Below are 18,826 nucleotides of genomic sequence, written 5' to 3' on the forward strand. Positions count from 1 at the left end.
TGAGGAACCAGAAACTATCGACAGTGTTGAGGGTCTTAGAACATCTGTTCCCTACTGTCTAACATGGAATCTCTTCGGTCCATCATCGACCTTGTGCTTAAGCAACTTTCACATTTTTTAAGCATAGATTAAAACACAGCATCTTCCAAGAATGAACAAGTACACATTCATTTTATATATATATTTGCAAACTTGCTGAGCCAGAGTGAGGTAAACTGGCTTCCTTTAAAATCCCACAGTGCAATGCTGGCCAAGCCAAATATAGAACGCTGGGAGTATTGGCACCCATCCCTTTGCTCTGACTAGTAGACCACACCCTTGCACTTGCACCCATCAGCGAGTTTGGCTCTGGCATAAAAGACTTGCACAGCTGGCTTTCAAACAAAAAAGGGATTATTTAAAGTAGCAAAAAATATCAGGGACAGTAAAAACCATCTGTAAACTCTGTTATTGGAGGGCAGGGATGAGCCCACATGCATATGTTAAGGGTGAATGTTAATGGACTTAAGTTTTAAATATGTACAACAGACCTCCACAAAGTTGAACACAGCCCATTAGTTACATCTGGCACCCACCAAGAGCTTGATAAGTGCTCCTTGCCTGAGACTGAGAAAGAGGTGGGAGGAGGAGTGTGCCTGTGTTAGTCAAGCACTTGACAGGCAATAATAATAAGACATGGCTGGTAGGAGGGGTTTCGTATGGTATGCCCAAGTCTAGACTAAGCAGGTCCCTTATGCCATATGGAAATGCATACTGAGTGACAAGATGGAGGAGGAGACAAAGCAGAAACTAGTGTTCCCAAACAGCTGCAACTGAAAACTGTAAGAACAAGATTTATGCCATGGGTCAAACTACATGTTTCATGGGAGATCCATGAAACATCCCTTTTTACAGACTTAAAATCAGCTGTGCAGGGGTGCATATGCATTTATGAATACAAATTCATTGAATACAAGCTTATGAAATGGGGCTACTGTGCTGATACGGGGAAATATATCTTTCCTCTAAGAACACGTCCCCATTTGAAATTCCCTGAAAGCTAATGCCCGCATCAGTGGTGAAGTTAGCACATCACTTTAAACCATAGTTATGCTTAAACATGGTTTAAAGGTGAACATGCACTGTGCTGGTGTACAGGGAGGAAATCATGGCTACCTTGCTCCTCCCTACCTCCCATGCTGCCACGCTAACTGGGAGATAAACCATGGTTTGCCTTAGCATTTCCCAGGCTCGGGTCTTGTTTTGCTCCAAACTATGAGCTGTGCTCACTGGAAGGACAGATCCTGAAGCTGAGGCTCCAATACTTTGGCCACCTCATGAGAAGAGAAGACTCCCTGGAAAAGAATGTTGGGAAATATTGAGGGCACAAGGAGGAGGGGACGACAGAGGACAAGATGGTTGGACAGTGTTCTCGAAGCTACCAACATGAGCCTGACCAAACTGCGGGAGGCAGTGTAAGACAGGAGTGCCTGGCGTGCTCTGGTCCATGGGGTCACGAAGAGTCAGACACGACTAAATGACTAAACAACAACCACATGAGCTATAACCAAGGTTTGTTGCAGGCTTTCAATTATGGTTTAAAGTGATGTGCAAACAAAGCTACTGTGTGTGAGAAAGGAGGGAATCCAGGTACCTTGCTCTCTGGGATTCCTTACATTTTATTTTCCCTCTCCCAAATATTTGGAAGTTCAGGACAGCCTCTGCAGGCCTTTATATCTGTGTCAGGTTTCTTTCAGGAAAGCCCTATAACATTCCACACATATCAGCTGCCTGCTGGCATACTTAGGGAGCTCAGTGGAGAAGGTATTTACTCTATGCTATGCAAGACAGATATAGCTTGGCCATTCCACTATAAACACAAGGCTACCACTGCAGTAATCTGTTCCCAGGGCTTTCCTATGGGACTCTCAATGTCCTTGAGAAAGGCACTCTCTGTTTCCATTGTAAATGTTTGGAACATGGAAGGCTTGGAGAACTTTGAGCTCCTCTCCGAGAGGAGATCTTATGTCGTTCTCCCTTTCTGTCTTACCAGGCCGGGCCGGGTCAGATACATGGCTCTTGGCAAGAAATACCTCATCTAAATTTATCACCCAGTTTTCCACCCAGGCAGCTTAAATGCTCTGGGAAGCTAGGCAATGTGAGGTAATGATTGGGAGAGATTATTTCTTTCTTCGAGCCGCCCGCAAGGCCCACAGACTGCCCAGCTAAATATAAACCTACTTCCACAACCACAATGTAAGGAAACAAGCTTGCATTCTCTGTGCCTGAAGCAGGTCTCGGGGCCATTTTAAGCATTGCACAGCAACAAACCTGGGTTTGCACTGAGTATACTGTTCTTCCAACAATAAGTTTTAACTCCTTGACGTGTTTATTGTCTATATATGTTTTATTTGTCACACTTTTTGCACTGCACAAATATTCTGATTCAAGTTTCACAGCCAGTATACTCAAATATTAAGTTTATAAACATTATTCATTAAATTTGTCTACTGCTGTTCATCCGAAGAGCACCAAATAATGGTTCACAACATAAAAATACAAAATGAAAACACCAAATGCATAATAAAGCAAAAGCAAACCAATAACCCCCTCCCAATAAATGCAGTCGTACCTTGGAAGCCGAACAGAATCCATTTCAGAAGTCCGTTAAACTTCCAAAACGTTCGAAAACCAAAGTGTGGCTTCTGATTGGCTGCAGGAAGTTCCTGCAGCCAATCGGAAGCTGCGGAAGCCCCGTTGGATGTTCAGGTTCCAAAAAAAATTCCCAAAGTGGAACAATTACTTCTGGATTTGCGGCGTTCGGGAGCCAAAGCGTCCGAGTTCCAGGGCGTTCGACAACCAAGGTACGACTGTACTTTAAAAAGTAGTATGTGACACGGGCTTCATTCAGCCCTGCAGAAAGATGACTTAGCAGTCCCAGGGGGTATCCAACTCCATCAAGAAGTTGTGTGCATGCGCACAAAAGCTCATACCAAGAACAAACTTAGTTGGTCTCTAAGGTGCTACTGAAAGGATTTTTAAATTTTGTTTTGTCATATCTGATTGGCTTGCACTACATATAATTATGGGATTTCCTTGCGCTGCCTTTTGTGCAACAAGGTGAAATGTCAAGAGGTAGAGGGGTTGATTGAACATGACAGCATTTTTTTTTCTTACATTTTTTCATGTATTTAGAACAATTATCTATATACTGCCTCCCCAAAACTCAAGGCAGCTTCTAACAACAACATCAAAAACGTCCAAAACAAATGTTAAAACTAAGATCTATATGGGCTAGTTGGCAGGATTACCAAGGGAAGGGAGAAGGAGAGGACCGGAATATATTTACTGTCACATCTTCCTTCTCTGAACTGGCCTATCCAATTCCTATTTCCATCCCCTGTAATAAAGGTGCCCCCACCCTCAAAAAAACAGACACATACTCATTTCAAAAGCTATCAACAGTCATACTAATCCAGTTCTGCTGTAGCTCCTTATTTGTCCTAAAAAGAAACAGAAACAGAAGATACAGCTGTCTGCCTAATCACCAGCATGGAAAATTAGCAGGTCAATGGGCTGCTTTATCGCAGGAGCCCAACCAGCCAGGATAGGCTGCACCTGAGGAAATGTGGGGCTGGAAAGGGGCTGCTAAGATCCAGACCAGGGGTAGGCAACCTAAGGTCCGTGAGCCACATGCGGCCCAATCGCCTTCTCAATCCGGCCCGCGAATGGTCCAGGAATCAGTGTGTTTTTACATGAGTAGAATATGTGCTTTTATTGAAAATGCATCTCTGGGTTATTTGTGGGGCATAGGAATTTGTTCATCCCCTCCCCCCAAAAAATAGTCCGGCCCACCACATGGCCTGAGGGATGGTGGACGGCTGAAAAAGGTTGCTGACCCCTCACCCAGACTGTGGGCAATTGCTTGTAAGCCTCCTAGGAAGGCAGGAAATGAGGTTATTGTAACTGCTTTATGCTAGGTGGGTTCATTTCTTTCACCCCCTCCCTCCCTTTGAAGAGCAGGTCTTCTCTCTTCTGGTAAGATCGAGAAGGAAGGCCAGTCTCTGCCTGAAAAAAGCAAAAGATGGCTGGATGACGACCGAGGGCTCTGGGAACCTGGGACTGTGACAATCAATAATAATAAATAAAAAATTGAAAAGCAGATCATGTGATGATCCTTTCGCAAGTTTGCAAGATGAAGATGGGGGTGCCATTTTCCTGCCTACAATTTACATTTCTGTAAGTAATCTTTCAAACGTATGTAAGGTCTCGATGTTTTTGAAGAAAATTATACTGTTTTTAATGCTCTGTCACACACAGCCTGATGCTTCACCTAATGGACATTAAGAAATTTTAACCTCTGTCTCTTCATGTTTCATTCATATTCACACCTGCTTTGACTATTATTTATTTAAGGACTGACCCATCTGAGCACCACACCTGAGCTCTGCTGTGGTAGAAAATCTGGAACAAGGCCACTTTGTGGAATTTTGCAGAGCTTCCAAGATGTTGTCGTACATGGGAGCTGGCTGTCCAGAACTACTCTGTTCCATTCCCCCAGGCACAGTGTTGCATCTGGGCAGCAAACAGAGTCCCAAGGGAGTGCCAAAACAGACAGTATTCTAATGGGCTGGCAGGATCCAAGCCTTCAAGCTGGCCTGTGTGAAGTCTGGAATGAAGCCCACTAGACAAAGACTTCAAAGCACTTCCTGTCAGGGATTTCAACCACGGCTCTTCTTGTCTAGAGTTAAAAAGCACAGGACTGGGTATGGAAGTCCAAAGGCGATCCTAGTTATAGTATATTTATAGTAAAAACAAACAAACATTCATTTACTCTTTATCTTATTACATGTCATTCAACCTAAGAAAGTGTAGCTGAGCAGTCACCCCTGCAGGCACTGATCAGCCCTGGCCCTGCTTAGTTTCAGCAATGTGGTGGCCTCACGTCATGCTTACTACTTACCATAAGAAGGCCATTCTTATGCGTAGACAATCGCCAAAGAATTGATGCTTTTGAATTATGGTGCTGGAGGAGATTCTTGAGAGTCCCATGGACTGCAAGAAGATCAAACCTATCCATTCTTAAGGAAATCAGCCCTGAGTGCTCACTGAAAGGACAGATCCTGAAGCTGAGGCTCCAATACTTTGGCCACCTCATGAGAAGAGAAGACTCCCTGGAAAAGACCCCAATGTTGGGAAAGATGGAGGGCACAAGGAGAAGGGGACGACAGAGGACGAGATGGTTGGACAGTGTTCTCGAAGCTACCAACATGAGTCTGACCAAACTGCAGGAGGCAGTGCAAGACAGCAGTGCCTGGAGTGCTCTGGTCCATGGGGTCCATTTAGTCGGACATGACTAAATGACTAAACAACAACAACAACAACAACAACAACAACAACAACAAGACCTCAGTATAAGGCATAAAGACAAGAGGGGTCCATATGATCTACCCACAATTTGAAATAATGTGTGAGGAGAGTTTCAGACATCAGGCCCTCCAAAAGTCCCTATTTGCCAGGGACAGTCCTGGATTTACAGAAATAAAACAAACAAACAAACAACCAAATAAAATAATATATTATTTATACCCTGCCCATCTGGCTGGGCGAAGCTGCCCCAGTTTATAATTTGATCCCGCTTTTCCTTAGGACGTCCCTATTTTCATCAGAGAAATATTGGAGGGTATAAGGAGGTTTATGGGCTAGTCCTACCTGTGCACACAGTGGGCACAACATCCTGCGTTCAAGGTATTTGGAAGGGGCCTTACTTCAAATCAAGTTACATGAACATGGCTATGTTTAACCACCGCTCTACAGTGCTGAGTTAAATGCCTGGATAAAGGGCCAGTCACTCACTCCTCAGCCTAACTTATTCCACAGGGTTGGTGTGAAGATAAAATGGGGAAGAGGAGAACTATGGAAGCCACCTGCAAGGTTTGCGTGATGGTGCTTCACGAGTAACAGAGCAGGAGCCCAAACAGTCTTTTGCAGTTTTATTGTGCAGACTATTTACAGTGCAGAGCTACAAAAGCATGTCTGTCTCAGTCGCTGGCAGAATCCGGGAGTAGCCCCCTTCCGGCTTCTCCCCCAGCATAATAGCTTTGGCACCCCAAGTCTCCTCCTACCCTCCTTGCGTTTCATCCCTCTGCGCAACTGGGATACCGGAAATGGCGTGCCTCCCTCCTGACCAGCCAGACGAGGTGAACGCAGGGTCTCAGCAACATTCCCAAGCCCTCTCCCTGCCAGGTTCCCTGCTTGTGGCTCCCAGCTAAGAGAGGCGCTGGGGCTCTCAGTAGCATCTCTAAGCCCTCTCCCCGCCTGGCTGGTTCTTTCCCTCTGCTCCCCAATGGAGGTGTGGCGGCTTTCCCTGCTGGAAGCGGTGCTGTTGCTGAATTGGTGTCGGGGCTCTCTGTATGCTACTGGACCCTCTGTTCCCCTCAGTGGGCCAGGTGGCATTTCCTCAAACTCCTTGGAGGAAAGGTGGGATTAAAAATGGAATTAAATAATAATATATAATAAGTAAGTCTTGAAAAAACAGCCTTGGGTTGTTCTCACTTTCTAGAGAACAAAGCAAGGACAAGTTTTGCCTGGAGCCATTGATTCATAATGCTTGCCAAATAAAATAAAAAAGCCTCATCCTATTAATTCTGACACCCCCCCTCCCCGGCGCTCTTTCTGATCTTTCTTGGTAGACCTTGTGTAAATCATCAAAATGCCAATTCCACAAGCACTTTTGCTGTTTATTTAAGAGTGTGGGAAACAAAGCGATGATAAATACCAGGAAATAAGAAAGGGGGGGGGGGAGGACACCAACCACCTTTTTTTTTTTTAAATCCCCACCCATTCACATGCCCAGACAACCCTTGCCCTGCAAATGCCTTCAGTCTTACAGTGAAACCAGCAGTGTAAGTAAAAGCCAACCCAATCTATGCCATTCTCCTGCCTGAACTTGCTTGTGGAAATAAATGTGAGCCTGACAGACACATAGCTGTCAAGCTTTCCCTTCTTTTTATTATAGCATTGGGAAACAGCAGGGAGGGTTGACAGCTATGCAGACATCATTGCTCTCCAGAGATGTTCCCAGTCACCTCTGCAGCATGCAAGCACTAATTCATCAAATTCCCCTGAGTCATGGGGTTTACACTTTGTTAAAGGGCCACAAGTGGAGCAGTGGCAGGCTTTGGGTTCTCAAATCCCAGCAGCACCCTGTGCGACGCAAAAAATTGGGGAGGGGGATTTCGTGGTCCATTCTACAGCATTTTTGGGCACCCCTTGCAGGGTGGTGCCCAGTGCAACTCCACTGGTTGTACTACCCTAAAACTGCCTCTGAGTGGATGGAAATAATATGACCTGGAAAATATTACACAAGTGGGTTTTTGTTTTTGTTTTTGGACTACTGCAATGCGCTCTATGTGGGGCTACCTTTGAAGGTGACCCGGAAACTGCAATTAATCCAGAATGCAGCAGCTAGACTGGTGACTGGGAGTGGCCGCCAGGACCACATAACACCGGTCCTGAGAGATCTACATTGGCTCCCAGTACGTTTCTGAGCACAATTCAAAGTGTTGGTGTTGACCTTTAAAGCCCTAAACGGCCTCGGTCCTGTATACCTGAAGGAGCGTCTCCACCCCCATCATTCAGCCCGGACACTGAGATCCAGCACCGAGGGCCTTCTGGCGGTTCCCTCACTGTGAGAAGCAAAGCTACAGGGAACCAGGAAGAGGGCCTTCTCGGTAGTGGCGCCCGCCCTGTGGAACGCCCTCCCATCACAGGTCAAGGAGATAAACAACTACCTGAAATTCAGAAAAAAACCCTGAAGGCAGCCCTTTTCAGGGAAGTTTTTAATGTGTGATATTTTTGTATCTGATTTTTGTTGGAAGCCGCCCAGAGTGGCTGGGGAAATCCAGCCAGATGGGCGGGGTACGAATAATAAATATTATTATTATTATTATTTGTTTTTGCACACTCAGCTACCACAGCAGGCTGTGTGAATGAACTACTGTACTTCCACTTCGTTCACTTTTAGTAGCTACTGGGAGGGTTCTATCATAATTCAACCTGTACTACAAGGCTGCTGGGTGCAGCTCTGTGCACATTTGCTGGGTGCAACTCAATGAAGCACATTTAAGGCGTCCCGCCCCCTGATGCAAAAAGCCAAAAGTTTTAGTCTGTGTTGGATTTTCTTGAAATTGAAAAAACAACAACCACACCACGATTTTGTGTGTGTTTCCAAAACAGGCACACTAAAATAAAAGAGAGATTGCACAGGGCCACTGCATGTAATAAATGAAAATGCAAAATAGCTGCCACAGGCCCATCAAACGGAAGTGTGCGGGGGGGGGGGGAGAGAACAGGGCTTAACTCATTTATAACTATATTTTGGGGATCATAGAAATAATAGAATTGAAAAGTTGGGAGGGACCCTGCGGATCATCTAGTTCAGGGGTCCCCAAACTAAGGCCCGGGGGCCAGATGCGGCCCAATCGCCTTCTAAATACGGCCCATGGACGGTCTGGGAATCAGCGTGTTTTTACATGAGTAGAATGTGTCCTTTTATTTAAAATGCATCTCTGGGTTATTTGTGGGGCCTGCCTGGTGTTTTTACATGAGTAGAATGTGAGCTTCTATTGAAAATGCATCTCTGGGTTATTTGTGGGGCATAGGAATTCGTTCATTATTTTATTTTTTTTCAAAATATACGCCGGCCCCCCACAAGGTCTGAGGGACAGTGGACTGGCCCCCTGCTGAAAAAGTTTCCTGACCCCTGGTCTAGTTCAACATGCAGCTCTCCCATATGGGGATCAAACCTGCAACCTTGGCCTTATCAGCACCATGCTCTAACCAACTGAGCTTATTCACGTTCTTATGTAGCTGCATTGTTTTATACTTTCTGGGTGTCCCATGATCATATTATAAAGTAGTTGTTTCTACATTATAAATCAAGCACTGCTAGTTGTTGTTTCTTTTTTGTTTTCCATTGTGTTTCTTACCAATAAAAAATTTGGTATGGCACAAGCAAAATTTTATTCTGAAAGTGTGGTCCAGGAGAAAAAAAAGTTTCAGAACCACTGCCTTAAACTGTTACAGGTAGGTAGCCATGTTGGTCTGCCATAGCCAAAACAAAATAAATAAATAAATAAATAAATCCTTCCAGTAGCACCTTAGATACTAACTACCGTATATACCCGAGCATAAGCCGACCTGAATATAAACCGAGGCACCTAATTTTCCTACAAAAACCTGGGAAAGCTTATTGACTCAAGTATAAGCCGGTTCACCTTTGCCGCTGTGGAGGAGGAGGAGGAACGAGCAGCCCGAAAGCAGCCCTTGGGGCTGCTCCTTCCTCTTCCTCCTTTGCCAAGTTTGCATTTATGCGAGCAGTTCAGGAATGGAACAAGCTGCCTGGGGAGAGTAAAGAACCGCTGTTCTTGTACACTTCTTAAGGAATGGTTGACTGGGGAGAGCAGGTGGCGGCACGAGCGGAGAGAAAGGGCTTCTTTCTCGCCGCCCCCACTGCCCACCTCGCTCGAGTATAAGCCGAGGGCAGCTTTTTCAGCACAAAAAATGTGCTGAAAAACTAGGCTTATACTCAAGTATATATGGTAAGTTTGTTTTTGGAATGAGCTTTCGTGTGCATGCACACTTCTTCAGATAGCCTTAAACTGTATTTACCTTTAAGCTGTAGCAGTGAAATGTCTCTTTGCAACTGAAAGTACTGTGAGAAGTGGGTGAAGAACTGGCCAGAATTTATGAGTGTGCTCAAATTCGAACAACTGACTGTAGATATTATTGGGGGGGGTCTGCCTCCTCCCCAAACTCATAACAACATCCTCTGGGGATATGAGATGATACAGATGAAGGCAAAGACCTAGAAAGGAAAGGAAAAGGCTATCTCTGCCTTTGTGAAACCTGTAAACTATTTTACCTTAGGGTATTGGAAGCGCTAGGGACCCAGGTGGCGCTGTGGGTTAAACCACAGAGTCTAGGGCTTGCCGATCAGAAGGTCGGCGGTTCGAATCCCTGCGACGGGGTGAGCTCCTGTTGTTCGGTCCTAGCTCCTGCCCACCTAGCAGTTCGAAAGCACGTCAAAGTGCAAGTAGATAAATAGGGACCGCTCCAGCGGGAAGGTAAACGGCGTTTCCGTGCGCTGCTCTGGTTTGCCAGAAGCGGCTTTGTCATGCTGGCCACATGACCCGGAAGCTGTCTGCGGACAAACGCCGGCTCCCTCGGCCTATAGAGCGAGATGAGCGCCGCAACCCCAGAGTCGGACACGACTGGACCTGATGGTCAGGGGTCCCTTTACCTTTTTTATTGGAAGCGCTAGCAAGTAAGTTCATCAAAAAAATTCGTGTTAGCAGTGATTAAGCTCTGCTTCAAGGGTGAGAAAGCCCCCGGGTCCTTTAGAAGAGTCATTAGCACTCTTTCTGATGCTCTCTTGTTTTCTTCATAGCAGAAATCACACACACACACACACACACACACACACACAAAAACTGAGATGACAGACTGATTTGCATACTGGGTGTGACTGTATTTTAGGTGAGCTGCCACTATGCTTAAGTTTGGCAATACTCATGGAGTGTCACAGGCCAGACAGAAATATAGCACATACCTTATAAAAAATGCAGGGAAACAAGATGTGGAAAGATGGAAGAGAGCAGGTTTGGACAGGGGCCCTTTTCTTTTCTGTCATTTTGCTGACAACACAGTTTACCCCCAAGGCTCTTCGGATGGGAGCACAACCCTCTGATTGTTTCCTAGGATGTTAATCTGCATAGAAGGAACCTAAAGCACACAAAGGCATGTATTTTGCATGTGGCTTTCCATATCCCTTTCACATCTAAATGTTTCCTTTCCCCTCTATTACAATCATGGTTACAGCTAATCAAGGCTTGCCCCCCTAACCATGGTTTGTAAACTCACATTGATCCTTGGTTTTGATGGCTACGAAGACAATCCTAGATTGCGTTCACCATGTTCACACTAATGCTGATGTAAATAATGATTAAAATAAATCTTAGACAGTATGGGGGACTTTAGGTTCAAGCAGGGAGAACACATTGAAGCTAGAATCTTTGCAACCATGGTGTGTCCCATTATATCCCTACACAGTAGCTACATGGAAAGCACATCTGCATAGGCAACAACAGGCAATATCTATTGGTTGTCATGTGTGACAAAAGCATATGCATCTATTTTATTGAGGGGGGTTGCAGAAAAACTGTGGTGGGCTGTATTTTTCCTGCTCACCAACATGTAGTGAGGTACCTAAACTCATAACCATCACATGTGACAATCTAATTGCACATTACACAACAGTTCTTCAGATTCCATGAAGAAATTTGGAGTGGCCCCAAGTCTCCAATCATTAAGCCAAAAGTTGTACAGATATGTTTGGCGTTTTTCAATTAGGCCCAAATTGGGCACTATTTGGATGAGTCGGGGGATCTAGTGACTATTGCCTGGGTTCAAATGCCAGGTTGCCCACTCCATCCCCATCCTTGAAATATGCAAATAATATTACCTGTTTGACAGGATTGAGTACAAGCCAAGTGATTATTGCAAATCATTCTGAGCACTGACAGTCATGCAGAAGAAATTCCTCAGATTTGTCAGGGAGACATACATTTTTGCTCAATGCAGGTGTGTTTTTTAAATGCAAATATAACCGGAATAAAACATACAAGAAGAGCTTCTTGTTTTTGACCAAATTCATTTCATGTTCCTCAAAATACTCCTCAGGCGGCAGTATCTGATGTGTTTAATGGGTGGAGGTAGCAATTCTTTCAGGCTTCTTACACTTGCATTAAGAGTTTGAACTTTTCCATATGTATACAAACAGTCCAACCTTCTCAAGCAGAAGTGCTGAGTCATCCAGCACCAAGCATGGGAGGAAGGTGTAGCTACATGACTCATTAAGGCAAGTTTTCACATGTAAATAGATCTGAAGAAAGATATTTGAGATAGCAATCTTAAACTGAAAAAATCAAATAGGGAATGTGGCAGATAAATTCAGCTCTTTAAAAACAACAACAACAACCCAGCCTTTCGATTGCAATTGATTCAGCAGGCTTTACATACCCTCTTGCACCTGGGCTGTAGGCATCCTCATGCTCCTCAAACCTGGCACAGAGACCCATCTTTTCTCACTGGGAAACAGATACCTGCTCCCTCGCCAATATTTCCTAGTGGCAAACCCAGTTTTAAAATTATTATTATTACAATAAGAGGCTACTGGCTGGATACTGGTCTTGTGCATAGGAGTCACGACTTCACCTCTCCCTTGGGCCCTCTGTGTTTGCTAGAGGTCTGGCACATTTGGTAGCCAGGTGGAAGAATGGAAATTTGGTTCTGACATTCATGGACCTATGAAACAGTTTATCAATTCATAACGGGATCCTTCCCCTTATTCCATAATGTTAAATGTGAAGCAGTACTGAGTTGACCCCACTGCAGATGCTGCAGAACACTTAACAAAAGCCATTAGAAGCAAATATTTCAGTCTTTTGGTGTTTGTGTGAGTGGAAGTAGGAAAGCCATAGTAGAATATAATCCAGAGTAACACTGTGAATGCTAGCACCAAGGTTTTTTTTGGGGGGGGAGCCTGCTGGGATCCCACGCATCCCATGTGCCATAAGTACGTTCCAGAGAAAGTTAAACAGTGAGTGTTCTGTTGCAAACAGAGATGGAAATAATGATCTATAGACTGACTTCCAGCTCTGGAAAATTACTGGAGAAAAATCTACCTTTGGGATGCAGAACAACAAACGCCGACGGAGGCTATTGCATCAGCAAAGGCAATGCTATAAATGCTGGCTGGTACCCAATTATGTGTTGTCACCAGGTTTTCCACCTGGGAGACTGAAGAAAGATTTAACAAAAATAAAGGAGAATGAATAAAACTCTGGAAGAACTCCACTCCTAGCATCCTCTGCCTCCTTCAGCCTGAGACCATCTCTTTTTAACAGAAAGCAAACATAGAGCATGCCTCTACCTGTAGAAGGTGGAAATTTTACTGAGTTAGGAAGGCAAAATGAAAAAAAAAAAAAGTATTTATTTTTCATTACTACAACTCAAAAATAGATTTTTTTATTGGTAGTAGGGTAGCACTGGCAGTCTCAAAGTCTACCTCCACAAGCCACTAAAAAAACCCCTCTCAATCATAAACTAAACACAGAAGTTAATTTTCCTCTAGTTTTTGTCAGGTACCTAGAGGACAACATATTACATTTTAAAAGTGTACATTTCCCAAAATATATTTTGGTTGTAATTTTCTTTAAGCCATCATGGTTTGCCCTTATATAACCCTAATAGAGCTTGAAATAGTAGTCCTTGATTCCATTCTCACCAAGGCACAGCCAGTCTTCATTATTGCATACACACACACACACAGTCTGGATGAAGTCTGGATGCAGTGCAGTATTCAAATGTTTCAAGAACCTCAGTCTCCTTCACCTTTTTTGGATTAGATACCGTAATTGGAAGTACGTTTCTCACTTGCTACTGAGCTACAGTTCGCTGCCAACCTTTGATGTAATGCAACAAGGTTATCTGCTGCCACATAATATGAATATGTAAATAAATACAGCACACACTCTTCTTATGCCACAACCAATAGTACAAACTCATGGATTTGGATTTTGGATTTGATATCCCACTTTATCACTACCCTAAGGAGTCTCAAAGCGGCTCACAATCTCATTTCCCTTCATCCCCCACAACAAACACTCTGTGAGGTAAGTGGGGCTGAGACTTCAGAGAAATGTGACTAGCCCAAGGTCACCCAGCAGCTGCATGTGGAGGAGCAGGAAATCGAACTCAGTTTACCACATTACGAGTCTACCACTCTTAACCACTACACCACACTGGCTTTCGTTTTAACTGGTGGACAAGCTGACAGCTGTGCAAAAAACGTAAAATTTTTACAATTGCCAAAAGGGTAACTGGGAGCACCTTTTTGCAAATTTATTACCAGTTTGAGCTTTTGTGGACTACAGTCCGCTTTATAAGATGCAAAAGGGTTAATTGTGTCCACCAGTTTCCACCCATTGTAAGAGGACTTTATCAAGCAACACCAAATGAAGGTACATGGTTGATGATTTGAATTACTGGTTTATGAAACATACTGTATTGTGATCAAGCCACATGTTAATCCACATTCAGTCAGCCCACTTTTGCAATATGGAGTTGGCCTATGATATAAATACACTGTGAACCATTCATTAGAGCAATTCAACTCAGGATCACTGAGTTGTTGTTTATCCATATTGTTGTTTAATGTGGACAATAAGCTTCCTGTACCTCCATTAATTCTCCACTGTCCATATAATGTTCTTTTCTGAATCACTGCCTTCCCACATTTCCCCCTCTCTCAATCCAGATGGTCTCACCCTCTCCTTTCTAGAGTATCCCTGGTATGAGAAAATCCAGACTGAAGGAATGGAAAGTGTGAGAATGCAGTGATTTGGAGGAGAACATCCAACAGAGAATTACCGTACTTTTCCGTGTATAAGACTATGTTTTTTTACTCTAAAATAGTGTTCAAAATTTGGGCTCGTCTTATACGCAGATTTTGGGAGACTCCAATTTTCTTAAAATTGCAGATAGGGGGCGTCTTATACATGGGGGCATCTTATGGACAGAAAAATATGGTAATGGCAATACAGGAAGGCCCACATTAAATAACAGTATGGACAAGCTCCGATTAAGCCGCCACCATTTTTTCTTCCTCTTCACGATGAAGATTGAAAAAACCCAGGAAAAGACTGTCATTAGGATCCACCTTAGGCCACCTGACTACTGTAAGTCTAAAAGCATGATGAATTTACATTATAACCAGATTTCTAGCAAGCTGGTATTGGCAGATAGTCTGAAGTGCACCAGAGGCAGCAGAATCTATCAAATTTATGGCGCCCTCTTTATGGCCTTCAGACAACCTTTTTTTCAATGGAGAAAAGAAATTTGTCCGAGTTCACCTGCGCAGAACAATCCTACACATAATTAGTTGCCCAGAAATAAGTCCCACTGTGTCCAATGGGCTTACTCCCTAGTGTTTTACGATAGCAGCCTTGCTATTTTTAAAAGGGTTGCAATGTATGAAAAGGGGTGGCTGTGTGAAAGGATGAAGCAACTTTTTAAACACACACACACACTAGTAACTTTGCATTAATGTAACATTTGTATATGTATCTGTATTTTTGCAATACTTTGTCTCTCTAAGCTCTCTGTTGCTGCTTCCGTTTTCTGTGCAACTCTCATACTGCTAATATATATCAAGCGGCATAGAAATGAAATAACCAAACAAACATGAATCAATCAACTATATTCTGTCAGATTTGAGCGCACCCACATTTCTGGATGCGCAAGTAAGAAAAAGAGAGGTGCAAATTACCATCTATTTCCCCCTACTTTGGAGATAGGACACTCCCATTTCAATTCCAGCTTTAAGTAAATCCTTCTACCAGTAGTTGTCCTGAGTGGTGGGAATGTTTGAAATCGTAATCACCATCCCTGCATGCTCTGCTATATCCTATGGCTAAACTGTCAACGTGTGCCTCTTCCGGACCTACTAATTTCACACTGCCTGATGAGAAAGGATTCATCTCTTGGCAGGTTTTAATTACAGCCCCTTTCTGGAGGAAGGCTTAGCCTTAGCCAAAGGCACATTTGGCTCCCAAGAAGACAACTCCAACCTTGGGCAGAGTCAAAACGTTTTTGGCTACAGTCTTCCATGTCTTCGATGCGTCTATAATTGCATGCTCTCTGGCCATGTTTTCTAGGCAGCTTATTTGGAGAAAGATTCACCAACGGCGCACTTTAACCGCAATGATATCTTTAAATTGACAGCACAATCCTACACATGCTCTACTGAGGAGTCCTGCCGAATTCAAAGGGGTTTATTCCCAGATAAGTGGGCATAGGGTTTTCAACCTTAATTTTGCAAGTCCTGTCCAAATGGGTTAGTCCGGGGACTAAATGCAATGTTCCAGCACATATAATAACGCCAATATTTACATACTTACTGAGCACTTATTTTTCATAAGTGCTCACAATATTTTACATACATTGGCTGTGTATACACTCCCAGTTACCCTGCATCCACTGTTGGTTTGGGAAGTGGTGTGCACACGACATTAGCCACAATCCATATCTATCCTGCTTTTGATGCTGTCATTTCTTAGAAAAATAACAAGCTGGGTCAAAACTGAGGAAAGGAAAAACTTAGCTGCATTTTTAGCCAGTAATGTGAACACAGCCTTTGCCTCTAGCCTTAGAATAAAGCAAAGACATCACCTTGCCAACAAAGGTCCGTATAGTTAAAGCTATGGTTTTCCCAGTAGTAATGTATGGAAGTGAGAGCTGGACCATAAAGAAGGCTGATCGCCGAAGAATTGATGCTTTTGAATTATGGTGCTGGAGGAGACTCTTGAGAGTCCCATGGACTGCAAGAAGATCAAACCTTTCCATTCTCAAAGAAATCAGCCCTGAATGCTCACTAGAAGGACAGATCCTGAAGTTGAGGCTCCAGTACTTTGGCCACCTCATGAGAAGAGAAGACTCCCTAGAAAAGACCCTGATGTTGGGAAAGATGGAGGGCACAAGGAGAAGGGGACGACAGAGGATGAGATGGTTGGACAGTGTTCTCGAAGCTACTAACATGAGTTTGGCCAAACTGCGAGAGGCAGTGAAGGATAGGCGTGCCTGGCGTGCTCTGGTCCATGGAGTCACGAAGAGTCGGACACGACTGAACGACTGAACAACAACAACAAAATAGGACTGGTCCGTACTATTAACGCACTATTACAGATACTGAAGGCAGAGGTCGAGAGATAGTGGCTTGGTTAAGACATCCAGAGCTTAACCCTAACCCTTAGACTGAGGCAGACCAGTGGTCCATCGAGCTCAGTACTGTCCACACTGCCTGGCAGCAGCTCTCCAGGGTTGAGGACAGTCCCAGCCCTGTCTGGAGACGTTGAAGGAATGAACCTGGGACCTTCTGCAGGCAAAGCCTGAGCCTGGATAGCTCAGTGGGTTAGAGTGTGGCACAGATAATGCCAAGGTTGCAGGTTTGATCCCAGCATGGGACATCTGCATATTCCTGCATTGCAGGAATGTTGCAGATGATCCTCAGGATCCTTTCCAACTCTATGATTCTATGAAAGCAGATCCTCTAACACTGACCATGGGCCTTCCCCTTCCCCTATTTGTTATGGTCAGAGCCATACCTCGGCTCCCTTGGCAAGGACCTGTATGGTGTCCTCTCATCCCTTCTGCCCTTGGCAAGGAGATGTATTAGCACCCCCTGCCCCCAGACCATGGACCAGAAACTCAAAAAGTTTGCTTTTTGTTGCTTTTCACACCCCACCAGTGGCTTCCTCCAAGGCCAAAAGAAGCGGAGGAGTAGCTCAGGGAGTGCACAGGTGAAGAGGCACCATGTGGCCAACCCTTAAGAATGCCCCTGCTTATGGTTTTTCTCTCCGGCTAGAAGAGCAGTAGGATGGGCTCCCTTTCCATTGAGTCAGGGAGGATGAAGGACTCCATCTCTGGAATGAGCACTCCAGGTAGCCAGCCATTTCTGCCTGGAATAACAACTGAGGTGTGCTTCCCTCCTGACCCTCTCATCCTATGAGTCTAGGCCTTTAGGTTCTAGATCAGGAAACTTCTCCATCCTTATCCAACTCACAAACAGCAGCTCTCTAGTACGTGTAGGATCTGCCTCAGAGTGAGCAGCATTGTGAGGTCGGCAAAAGCTGCGCGGTCTGCCTTGGTCCCCAACACTCACCTGTCTCCCTCCGCGCCCCTTCAGACAAGACACTGTGGTTCTGTTCTAAAAAAAAGGGGGGGGGAAGGCACCTGAGTCCAAATCTGCTTGGGAAGCCGCGTTCCCATCTCCCTAATCCCCAGTGGAATCCCTGGGCACGAGGAGCGGAATAAAGCTCTCTGCACAAGCTCAGAGACACTCTCGCTTCGGTTACCACCGCCTGTTTTCTAATGTATCTGAAAGCAGGCTCGGGAAGCTGAAGTCTTCGCGAGGGATCCCTGCGCCCCCCTTTCCAAGCCCGCGACGGCCACTCACTGCGGTTCAAGGGGTGTCCCCCGCCGTCGGCCAAGACCACCAGCTCCAGGTAGGCTGCGCACAGCGCCACGGCCAGCACCCCGAAGACCAGCACGAGGCGGAACCTCCTCCTCAGCACCTTGCCCAGCTGCGACGGGCGGCTCCTCATCCCGCCTCAGGCGAAGCCGCCGGGGGAGACCATGCTGCTGCTGCTGCTGCTGCTGCTGCTGCCGCCGCCGCCTCCCCCCCGGGCGGGAACAGCGTCGCCGGGGTGGCTTCGCCTCACACGGCCGCGGGTGCCGCCCAAATTCAACTTCTGCTGCGGTCGTTGCCCCTTCCTCGCTAGGGCCGGTTGGGGGGGACGGACTACTACGGGGCTGGTCCTGCTCCCTCAGCTGCCCGGACGATAAGGTCCCCGGCGGCGCCGCGGGAGCCTCTTCGCCCTGTGACGCGCCGCCTTCCCTGAGCCCAGGAGCCACCTTCTTCTGCCTCAGCGCCTTCCTTCGCGCTTCTCCTTCGGGTGGCCGGTCCAGGCCCTTCCCGCGCGCTCTATCTCCCCACAGTCACCTCCTCAGTTCGCTTGTCCCACCTTTCTTAGCCCTCCTCTCCTGGGCTCCCTTCTCACGCCTTCCTTTCCAGGCACTGATCCCGCTCGTCTTCTCCCTTTTCATTCACACTCTCTCTCTTTCCCCGCAAACGCAACACACACTCTCACCCCGCTGTCTCTCCAGGGAGGAGGGATCTCCGAGGGCAACCCGCGCGTCTCCTCCTCCGGTTACAGAGGCTCTTCTT

General features: G+C 45.5%; 1 protein-coding gene across 1 annotated transcript in view; it reads right to left on the bottom strand.

The window, feature by feature from the left end:
- B4GALNT3 (beta-1,4-N-acetyl-galactosaminyltransferase 3) overlaps window positions 1–18,247 on the bottom strand; it is a 65,506-nt gene extending 47,259 nt beyond the window's left edge. Inside the window, exon 1 of the mRNA XM_033162266.1 lies at window positions 18,056–18,247. Coding sequence (XP_033018157.1) covers window positions 18,056–18,203 — 148 coding nt within the window. The 5' untranslated portion in view covers window positions 18,204–18,247. The remainder of the gene's footprint in view (window positions 1–18,055) is intronic.
- Window positions 18,248–18,826: the final 579 nt, after the last annotated feature.

The sequence above is a fragment of the Lacerta agilis genome, chromosome 10, assembly GCF_009819535.1.
Source record: "Lacerta agilis isolate rLacAgi1 chromosome 10, rLacAgi1.pri, whole genome shotgun sequence".
NCBI lineage: Eukaryota > Metazoa > Chordata > Lepidosauria > Squamata > Lacertidae > Lacerta > Lacerta agilis.